An 11,806-nucleotide genomic window follows, 5' to 3' on the forward strand; every position below is an offset into this window, starting at 1 on the left:
CCGAACCCTCGGCGGGAGCGCTGCCACGCTTCCCAAGCGGCGCACTATAGCAGTGCGCCACCGGGCCGGCCCCCCAACTTCCTTCTTAAAAGATTCATCTGCATCTCATGGATTCTCTGGCAAGATACACTATTAATTTTTACCTTGTATCCTGTGCTGCTTCTTCACAGTTTATTTTACAGGTTTTTTTCCTCCTGACTTCTAAGTGTTAAGGTTCTAAGCAGTTTGGCCAGAGTCCTGCTCACTGTCCCTCCTGGCTACCTGGCATGCTGACAGACACCTGTGGTGGCTCAGCTCTCCCTCTGTCAAGCTCGCTGATTCCACTGCTCATTAGAAACCTCGACCTGGACGAGCCACCACCATTCTCTAACCTTCCAAACCTAAACCTCACTAGCTTGTTTTTCTGACAATCTTTGCTATATCAATAAATCTATCTAATGACCTGTGCCACCTCCCTCTCTCCTATACCCACACTATTCCATTCATCACTAAGTCCTCCTTACTTTACCTACAAAATGTCCACTTTTTACCTCTGTCATTTGCCAACACCTTGCTTCAGTCACCATCACCACTTAGTGGCACCAGTCCGGGGACACTTTGCTTGTTCCCTGCTTCCATTCTTACTCTTCCCTCAATGAACTTTCCAACTGCAGCCAGATTAAGCTTTCAAAAATACATACCTGGTCATGTCACCACCCTGCTCAACGTGCTTTACTGGGCTCCAGTGCACTGAGGACACAACTTAAAAGCCTTGCACATGGCCTCTAAGGCACTTGTTTATAAAGGAATGCTGCCTCATCTTAAGCCACTGGGTCCCAGTTCCCTAAAACCCAGTCACGGTGGCTCTCCTTCAGCTCCATAAACTAGTTGAGCTTTCCCACTTCAGGACCTTCACACACGCTGTCCCTGTGTCAGGAGCACTCTTCCAGTCTTCAACTGGCCACTCCTATTAGATCCTGATTTAAAAATCCTTCTTTACGGGTGTCTTCTTCAAATCCTCAATTTCATTAGGTGTCCCTGTTATACTCTCAGGTTTTGTTTTTCTCCACTACATTTGCCAAGTTTAGGGCCGAGCCCGTGGCACACTCGGGAGAGTGCGGTGCTGGGAGCGCAGGTACATTTGCCAAGTTTATAATGATATATCTATAGACAACACGAGGAAGCCTGGAGATGATTTCAGGCAGCAGATAAAGGAAGACAAGGAAGGAAGGAAAAAACACTCGGGAGAGTGCGGTGCTGGGAGCGCAGGTACATTTGCCAAGTTTATAATGATATATCTATAGACAATACGAGGAAGCCTGGAGATGATTTCAGGCAGCAGATAAAGGAAGACAAGGAAGGAAGGAAAAAACCCTGAAGAGGTAGGTGGAGAGCTTGTGTGTGAGATGACAGTTGAGAGAAAAGGGTCACAGGAAATATTGAAGGGCCACTGGGATTTGCATTTATGAACCATAGGTAAGGCAGGATTTTGTTATTTGAATCAGCCCTCCTTGAAAAGATAACGAAAGCAAAGTCCCAGTTAATTTTCTATCATGAACCTCCAAAATAAGCCTTTAGAAATGAAACCGTCTTACGCCTAAAAAAATCACAACTTACCACAACTACAAGGAGTTGAGACCCAGTTTGACCAATTTAAATAAGTTTTGCCATTAAAAAGCTAATTATATTTTTGTTTACTTTCTTAATTTAATGGCAAAAGGGTACCTCAAAATCCCTATACATTTTGAAATTCTGTCTTACCACATACCTGTTTCAATGACTAATTTTTTTAAAAGTTAGGGGCAGGCTGCTTAGCTCACTTGGTAGAGTGTGGTGCTGATAACAGTGATAACACTGAGGTCAAGGGTTCAGATCCCCTTACCAGCCAGCCACCAAAACAAATACAGGGTAAGATAATAGTGATGATTTGTGACTTTATAGGGTTATCATCATCAGGCAATTTAAGTAGAAAAGATTGCTAGTGACTGTTTATCATTTAAAAAAAAAATCTTTTATTTTATTCTTTATCATTTGGGGTATACTAAAATCACTTTGTTAACCGAACACAAGTTAACACACTAAACATTGGATACAACATACCAAAAACAACTGTTTAACTGCTTTTATAAAACTGAAGAGCAATAACATTTCTCCCAAATTTACTAATTTTAGGAATCAAAAAACAAAATGATTCAAATTTTTAAATTTTATAAATAGATTATATTTATAAAATTGTGCGAACTATTTTCCTCACGTTCAGTCACAATGCTACTTGACTTTCTTATATTATTGTATTAAATTTTTATATATTACATAACTCCTGAAGATCCTATACCCGTAATTTTACAAGCTAAGTCACAATTTAACTAATCACCAACCAAAAATAAGCAGACAATAAAGCTCTTCTTCTTCTCAGTTAATATTCAAAATAAAAGATTTTTGTTTTTAAAAAGTAGAAAATCAAGTTCCATCACCTGTGACATGGCCTGCATTTAAGTTGACTTGCATACACATCACCATCCACCCTCATCATCAGGGAAGCCCCAAGACCGAGGTGTATCACAAGGCCTTGAAGCCTTACCTAACAAAGCCCAGTACTCCTAACTTTTCCTGTGTCTACAGTTGGTCAGAACCCCTAAGAATTTAGGCGCATGGGAGAATACATTCCTAAGTCAGGATTTTATTATTAACATTGCCTTTGAGACAAAGGCAATTTCAGAGCTACAGTGAAATGCAGACAACTTTTAATATCTATTTCTGTCAAAAGGAGGATCCTTGATTTATGAAGATTCACGTTATATTACTAAAGTTATTAGTAGTCACTTAAAAAAAACTTTTGCTATTTGTAATGTCAATATATTTTCTGTCACAAGTTGAAGGCAACTGGCTCCCTTTCTTACCCATAGGATTAAAAAAAAAAAAAAAAAAAACAGAAATAAAAGAAAACTAAATAAATTAGGCTGTAAGAGACCTATAGCATCTGTATCAGACCTATGTATCTGAGGCTAGTTTTTTTTTTTTTTTACAAGGTTCTACTTGCTCTTTGGGCCCCATTTAAAATAAGGAATAAATAGAAATATTGATTTTTTTTCCCCCTCTTTTCTTTCTCTCTTAAGACAAAAAGAGAATAGTAACAGATTAATGACATTCTTACTCATTTAGCAACGGAAAATAGACCAAGAATTCAGGGACATCCACAACACCTTCCAAGCTGAAGTCATATTTGCAGCCAAATAAAGGATAATCTCCTTTCTTCTGGAATTTCACAGAATATATTTCATTTCCAAATGATTCTGTTTCTGAAGCTTCGAGGCGTCTTCTATCAGGGTTATCCCCCAACCAAAATAAAAAGATAAAAATTGTGATTAGGGTAGATTTATTTTGATCAGATTATGCATGTAAAAAACTACGTGATGCAATTAAAAAGACACTTGATTAGCTTTTTAATTGCATTTGAACTACTTTTAAGAAACAATACACTAAAAGATCATTAACAGTCTCACCAATAAAACTAGGCTGGAAGGAAAGGTGTCACTCTCATGACAGCTGATTAAGTCTCTGTGCCTTGGTATCTGACCTGAACTTTGCCTACCACTACAACTTCTGGCTCAATGCAACCTTGGTCTCCAATGTCCACACAAGGAGGTTTTAGAAGTTCAAGTATAAATTCATCTTTTGAACTTTAAATACCTACTAAAATACATTATCAAAGTGCTTAGCACTTGTAGGATTTACATAGCATGTTTTATAAACTCTATTTCTGATATACATTTGCTACTTAATATAATACTGTAAGCTTAATAGCGAATATTTGGTAAACCATAAGATATTTAAAAGTACTTACATCAGTTCAAAGCTATTAGGAGTGGTACCAATAAAATAGCCTCCAGGGCTCAGTCTCTCACAAGCATTTCTGAGCATCAGGTCAGCCTGCTCATAGGACTCAAATGAGTAATGATATACAAACTGACAGCTGCAAATGTCAAAGCATATTTCTGGGTCATGAAATTTGTCAACCAAAAGTTCCTGAAAAAAATTTAAATAGATTAAGATTTTGAAGTAACTGCAATGTAGATTAAAAACTTTTTAATAAATTAATTTCTAGAATTTAATGTTCTTAAAATAAAAGTAGACATGCCCTACTACCAACCTATCCTTCCCCTTGTTATGTATAAGGGACATAAAAAATCATTCTTTTATTCTGGTTTACCAAAATAATTTGATTCCTATTTTCACAGTAGTTAAAAAACCTAGGAGGGCCGGCCCGTGGCTCACTCGGTAGAGTGCGGTGCTGATAACACCAAGGCCGGATGCTCTGCGTCAAGGTAAGCAATTAGCTCGTCCCAGCGGGGAGCCACGCCAGATAGAGATGACTGGCCAGCCCTCACTATTCCGGGCTTGCCTGGCTCCACCCTAGAAAATGGAGGCAGCTTTGTTGTGGGCGCCCAGCCTGGTGTTATGGGCGGGGAATAATCGGGCTTCGCCCCGCAAGTGGGATTTTTCTGGGGGTGACTCACGGAGGTCGCCGAGTGGGCCTTTTGGCGTGTTTCAGCGTGATTCAGATGCCTCTGCGCTGTTCCTCCGCTGGCTCTCCCAGCCTTTGCCGTGTGGGCAGCCAATATTGTTCCTGCAGCCGGACCTGGGAACCCCCTGGAGTCTTTCTCCGTGTCGGCCCCAAAACCTCGAACCCTCTGCCGCTTATTTGTCGATGTAGTATCGTTGTTGAAAGATTTATTCGTCCTTTGTTGCTCTTAGAAATGCAGTCACTTCTCTGGTATCACAGCACACAGCACTCAGGGTCGCGCTGTTTCCCGACACGGGTGCTCCAGACGCACCGCCATTTTCCACCCCAAATATGATATTTAAAGTTGATCCTTTCATTTGGCTTTACAAAAGTACAATAACAGTCAACAATAAATTGGGTTTAAAAAATACTTGGCCTTTGGCATTAAAAAAAACGCAAACATGTTTTAAAGGTTTCCAACTTTTTGGCAGTATACTACCACTTTTCTGTCTCACTTTCAAAACTGCAAACAAAATGTGTAGAATTAAAGGTATCTACAATAATTTAATGAGCTAACAAGTCAGCAAAGAACATAAAGTTCATGGTGAGACTTTCACTACTCAAGTACCTCTGTAGTTCCTTTTAACTTCATAGTTGTTAAGAAATTCAAAAACAGATGGAAGGTGGAAAAAAAACAGACAGACTCTGATATGTTGGGAAACTACCCTAATAAATTACAAGATGAACAAAACATGCTATAAGTTCAGTTCTATTTCAAAACATTGAAAAGTAAATCTTGTCCAAACAGAAAAAAAACAAATGATTTCAAAAACTCAAATTACTAAAAGCAAAAACTTCCCAGAAGTACCCTGTAGGTTGTTTAAAGAAATTTATCATAATAAAATTTCTAGTTAAAACTGAAAATGCACGTCGTAAGATTTTTAATTTTCAAAGCACATTTTAAAAAATTAATTAATTTTTAAAACAAATCATTTACCCAAACTAAAAATGTAAAACAATAAATTGACCAAAAATGAAAACAAAACTGTACCTTTGAACAGTCAGCAGTTATAAATTCTGCATTGAAAATATATTCATTATCACGACGATTTTTCATGTCCTCATACCGCTGCTGACACTGTTTGACAGAAACATCCGCAATATCTGAAAGGGTGAAAGGGTGTTAGTAACTACCAACACAGAATGGCACAAATGTAGACATTGATCTCAACTGATAAACTTTGGCAGGGAATCCAGCCTTAGTGAAAGATTCTATTTCCTTTAAAACAAAAGAAAAAGTCTTTGTTCCAGTACAAATGCCCTATTATTTTTCAAAAGGAATTTAAAGCTTTCTCAACAGGTACTAGTATCAGAAAAGTTCTATCATGACTTTTATATGCTTATTCAAAGTTAAAAGCAAGAAGTTTAGATTCCAAATTGAATTATAACATCTAATACAATATATAAGCCCATTTCTGGAAATAGCAAGTTTCTATTTTCATAATAAGATGTTACTTGCCCTCTTCCCTACTTTGAGATTTGCACTAAGGGTGCAAAACCAATGGTGGGTAAAATACCAGCCCCTTTTCATGAGTACAAAGTACCAGCACCGTCTGGTACTGGTACCTCATACATTCTTCACCACTAATAGGGGGAAAAAGCCAGTTTCATTTAAGAATGTCTTTGATAAAGTTGTAAAAGTTAATTTTGTTAAAACTTGGCTCTTCAATACACATCTTTTTAGTATTCTGTGTGATGAAATGGGAAGTAACAAAATATTTCTGCTATGTAAGTTTGGTGGTCATCTTAAAGAACAGTATTGGTGTGACTGTTTTGAGTTGTGAGCAGTACTTGCCACTTTTTTCATAGGAAACCATTTTGACTTGAAAGAATGAATGACAAACCACAGTTATGCAGACCCTAGTATCTGGCACATATTTTCTTGAAAATGAACAAAGTGAACCTGTCATTTCAAAGAAAAAAAATGAATAGTATTTGTTGCTGAAAAGAAAATTTGACTTTCAAGCAAAAATTATAATTCTGAAAAACCTGTATGTACCACCATGGGCTGGACATCTTCCCAATACTTAGACTTTTCTGATCAGGGGTGATATTAAACAAATGTGATTTCTTAATGTCAACATTTTGAAGATTCGCATAACCTTAGTGAATAATATTTTCCAAATATTACAAAATCATGCAAGTGCAAGACAGATCAATCAATTTTAATGTAATACAGTATGAAAAGTTCATCAATGAAATTTCAGGTTCCTGGCCGAGCCCTTGGCGCACTTGGGAGAGTGCGGCGCTGGGCCGCAGGTTCGGATCCTATATAGGATGACCGGTGCGCTCGCTGGCCAAGCGCAGTGCGGCCGGTCTCAAAAAAGACAAAAAAAAAAAAAAAAAGAAATTTCAGGTTCCACATGGTAACTAACAATTAAGGCACCAGTTGTGAAGTTCTGACATAGTATCAAAGACGAACACCCACAATTATCTGAAAAGGCTATTAAAATACTCCATTGTGTAACTACTTATCAAGCAAAATAACATCACAACATATTCAGTGCAGAAACTGGTGTGGGAATCTATCTAGTTGTCGCCTATTATTCTAGACTCAAAAGGGATTTCCAAAAATGTAAAAAAACAAAAACCAAAAAACAAAAGCCAGTCTTCTCAGTCAATTTTATTTTAATGAATAAGAAGTATTTTTAAAATTCTCAGGTTTAATTTCTAATATGATAAATATCAATAGATATAAACACATACACAAAAGCTTTCTGGGGTCCTCAGTAATTTTTGAAAAAATCTGAGAAAATGCTGATATAGACAATACTTTGGAGGTGGTGCTGTGTACTTCCTACACACTCATGACATTGGAAAGAACATAACGTCTATCAGTTCCATTTCAGTGTTAACACTGGCCATTGGGTGCTTGACTCATCCATCTATTAAGTCCTTATCAGCCTTTCCCTTAATGGTGTCAGCATCTTCTTGAGATTGTTGCCTAGATCTATTATTTCATCAAGAGTGGAAAAAAACAGTGATTTTCTCATTCTGTCATTCCTCCTCCATTTATCTGTTATAATTTCTCAATGAAGAGGAATTTCCTTTCAAACATTTAGTCACCTTGAAATATGGTTCATATTGGAGAGCTAAGAAAAATGTATAATTCCCTACCTTTAATTTATGAATGGTAAGTTTCCTAGCAACCTCTAAGGATGAACAATGAGGCTTTTCCATCTATTTGAAGTGTTTCATCACTATTCTTTTTATTGTTCAAATTGTCCTATCTTTCCCAGTGAAAAAACTTTCGAGTTTGTCCTTTAGACGTAACTCCAACTATCTTTGACAGCTTCCTTCCTTTCAGGAAGAATAAGTTATCCCACTGACTGGTAATTAACTGTATTACAAAACCATCAGGAAAGTCTTATAACTAATTTTAAAAAACACCCATCTCATACACAGTCCCCAGATATCTTGCCATATTTTAGCATCATGCTGATAAAGAGATCCTTATTTTCCATTCACCTGATTGTCCAAAAATTATCCTTTCCCATACCATTATTTATCTTACCAGTACAAACTAGCTTGTTAATTCTTCCCTTTTTCCACTTGAGCAAATCTCCACCTTTGCCACATCCCAAGTCCAAAACAGTGATACCATGTTTTTTTTTCTGTCGTACCTTGTCTAAAAATTCCCCTAAAAGAGAGAAACCAGTCATAATAAATCATCTATTCTTCATTTTTACTGAAGCATAAACTGTTACCTCTAATACCTACTAATCTACATCTGACACATAATATAAACTATTACACATTCATTCATGTAGTTAATTCCTAACTTTTGATAAGTATTTAAAAATATAACTAAGAGTCCATTCACTCGATCTTCTATCATTAAAGATTAAAGAGTATGTGTCTGGCGTTTTAGAAAGTTAAGAAAGCTTTTGAAGGTTACTTTCAGAACTTGATTCAACATTAAATAGCAGACATTAAAAATTCTAAATAATACAAAAAGACTAGTCACTTGTTTGTAATAAAAGAAAAACTAATTATCCTTAACTTTTTTGTAGTTTTTCCTTTCCATAGCTAGGTATGTAACTTATTATACACTTAAGTAAATCAAATTATGAAATGATAATTGTCATTAATTTTCATAGAAGATGCCAGGCTTACCACCAAAAGAAATACAAAATCTAGTCAAAATGCTAGGTATGTAACTTATTATACACTTAAGTAAATCAAATTATGAAATGATAATTATCATTAATTTTCATAGAAGATGCCAGGCTTACCACCAAAAGAAATACAAAATCTAGTCAAAAAACTACAAATACCTTTTAGTTTTACTATCAAGATCCTTAAACAGCCCAATCTACATAATCACATTAATAGCCTGCAAATAAAATCAGTAGGTCACCATATATCAATAACCAAGTGGTTCAAATATCAGTTAAAAGCATGTTAATAATCTCACACAACTGAAGTATTCAGGAATTCTAAAACTCGACACAATACTGAATCCTAGATCTACTTTCCCTCTCTTTATCATTCTGAATTTAACATTTCTAGTTCATGCATGTAATACTTTGATGGCTAAAATATTCTGTACAAATACTTCTGCCTTTCACTCTCTGTAAGTTTAATAGAAGCGTAAGTGTTCCATATTTAACTTTCTGCCATAAATCCTAAGAAAATAGCATAAAATACTGAAAGAGTGGGAAAAAAAATTATAAAATCTATTTCTATACAGTAAGACAATGAGAGGGAAAATCATTATGAAATATTATTTTCAAAGATATCTTTACCACATCCAAGAACTACACTCAACTATTTACTAAACTATAAGCACCAAGAAGAGAAAACAAATAACAAAGAATGAGTGTTGAGAAGAGAAAGGAAAAAGCTAGAGAGGGAACTTGGCACAGATCACAGATTGCACTAGGACCAGAAAAACAGGTGCAGATAGCAAAGCACTCATTGAAAGAGTTGCTGGAACAGCTGAAAAAGGAAAGAATACCATGAATATGCTGAGAGATAAAATTTTGCTTAGTGTCACTGAAAGCTTTTTAAAACCCCCCTGCTTTCCTGATGACAAAACTAATACATGTAACAACATGGAAAGTATGGACTCGAAAATATTTATTCAATTAAAAAAATACATAAAAAAATATCATAAAAAACACCCAATGATAAGTTATCTGCATCATTGAAGATAATGAGGAAGGAAAAGCTAAAAAAAAAGTTAGGACAAGGGTCTAGAGAGAACATTAAGTGTAGAGAATAAAAATGCCATAATATTAACCTTAAAAAAAGAAAAAGGGAAGTAGACACTAGTTTGCTCTAGTTGACTGACAACTGGCAGAGTCAAATAAGTCATATTTTTGTAATAAAACACGAATGTTAAAAAGTGAGATAGAAAATATTAAAACATATTCAAAATGAGCCTAGTTAATCTTTTTTTTTTTTTTTGTCTTTTTCCGTGTCCGGCAACGGATCGCAACCCTCAGTGTCGCCCCCATACCGGACCGGGACCGGCAACGGGATCGCAGCCCTCCGTGGTGCTCCGGCGCCTCACTCAGCCAGTGAGCGGGAACCGGTCTGTATGTGGGATCCGAACCCTCGGCGGGAGCGACGCCGCGCTTCCCAAGCGGCACACTATAGCAGTGCGCCACCAGGCCGGCCCTAGCCTAGTTAATCTTACAAAATTTGTAAAACTCAAAATTAGTAGAAAGTACTCATAATTAGCACTTTATTCTTTCTGGTATAATTACGAAAGCAGTCTTACTTTTCCTGAGACTGGCTTAAAAAAAACAAAACTTTTTATTATGAAAAACTTCAAAATGCACCAGGCTTTTAAGTATTCTCTAAACTCATGTAAGAGTCTGACTACTTAATGCACTAGATATACAAAGCAATAATTATATTCTGAATTATAATTTCTCTGCTCACATCGAAGGTGAGTTTCCATCGATAAAATGTTGGTTCCAAAAAGTCAAATGGTTTCAATCCTCAAACTTTATTTCTTCCAAGAGACCATACAAGAGAAACTAGTTCAATGGACAATCGGCACACATGACCATTATCAACTCATTAAAGGCACAGAAATAGAAAATAGTGACACTGCCCATTTTCTTGACTTAATGGAATCAGAGTGTCTAATCCAACAATGTCATTGTTCCAAAACTATTAGAGTGAAACAAAATAGTTAATAGCAGTAGGTAACCTTAATTCTAAGTATAAAAGAAGCACACTGCCTTTTGAAAGCCTGAATAACTTAATATCAATTAAACACTCATTAATATTTTATGTAGCCAACCCCAAGTATACAGTAAAAGAATTTTCTTGAAGGCTTAGTTTTGGCCCTACCTTTATAAAGTCAAGGTTTGATAATTAAATGAATAGCAATTAAAGACCCCCTAGTTTGGTGTATAGTTGATCATCAGGGAGAAAAAAACAAAAACAAAAACATAAGCTAAAATTAAAAATTCCAAGGTAAAAGGCAAAAAAAAAAATCTTACCAATGAGAACACTTTTCATCCAATTATTAAAGTTTCTTAGGTAAAAAATACGACTTTGACTACGCTTCTCCAAACCAACTTCCTGAAGTTCATTGTAGTGGGCAGCTACTGTTGAGCCATGTCCTTCTTGAAGATTCTGAAAATAAAAGAGAATGGAACAAAATTATGGATCAGAACTTGGTAAAAATCAGCCTCGGAGCATCTGAGCTATAAAAGGATAAAACAATACTGAAATTGGTGAACTTCACTAAGCAATGGCATTAATCAGAGAAATCCCATTAATTATCATTAGACCTAAGAACTGTCTTCCCCTGTTCCCTATTTTGAAAAAACATCTCTAAGTTTTAAAATTTTCATCCAGATCTTTCATCATCTGTACCATTTTAGCATCAATGTCTTAATAAAACCAGTACTCTTCCAGAGTTCTGATTTCTTCAAATAAATGAGTCAGTGGATGGTGTTCCTACAAGGGAATAAAATAGGATTAAGCTATAATTATATTATAAAATTGTTGTGAGGATTAAGATAATATATATAAAGGGATTAGAACTCAGGATGCTATGTTCAGTGTCAGCAATTTCTAATATCATATGCTATTAATTCAATTCAACAATTTTCAACCAGCACACCCTGAGGCCCTAGGCATTCTATAAAAATGCCATGGTAGGTAAAGTGCTTCAGACCCCCCCCCTCCTTTTTCAGCCAAAGTGCCTCATTTTTTACATATTTTACATATTAGGTTCAAGTGTAACATTTTCTCTTGAAAAAAGTTCTCCTGCTAGTATATATATATATATATATA

General features: G+C 35.9%; 1 protein-coding gene across 2 annotated transcripts in view; it reads right to left on the reverse strand.

Moving 5' to 3' along the window:
• The window catches only part of RNMT (RNA (guanine-7-) methyltransferase), a 26,077-nt gene that overhangs the window by 8,914 nt on the left and 5,357 nt on the right, over window positions 1-11,806 (reverse strand). For both annotated transcript variants that reach the window (XM_008581103.1, XM_008581102.1), the window contains 5 exons: window positions 11,005-11,140; window positions 8,058-8,183; window positions 5,535-5,647; window positions 3,824-4,005; window positions 3,134-3,298 (listed from right to left, as the gene is read on the reverse strand). In XM_008581103.1, coding sequence (XP_008579325.1) covers window positions 3,134-3,298; window positions 3,824-4,005; window positions 5,535-5,647; window positions 8,058-8,183; window positions 11,005-11,023 — 605 coding nt within the window. In that variant the 5' untranslated portion in view covers window positions 11,024-11,140. The remainder of the gene's footprint in view (window positions 1-3,133; window positions 3,299-3,823; window positions 4,006-5,534; window positions 5,648-8,057; window positions 8,184-11,004; window positions 11,141-11,806) is intronic.

The sequence above is a fragment of the Galeopterus variegatus genome, unplaced genomic scaffold, assembly GCF_000696425.1.
Source record: "Galeopterus variegatus unplaced genomic scaffold, G_variegatus-3.0.2 Scaffold2265, whole genome shotgun sequence".
In the NCBI taxonomy this organism is placed as follows: Eukaryota; Metazoa; Chordata; class Mammalia; order Dermoptera; family Cynocephalidae; genus Galeopterus; species Galeopterus variegatus.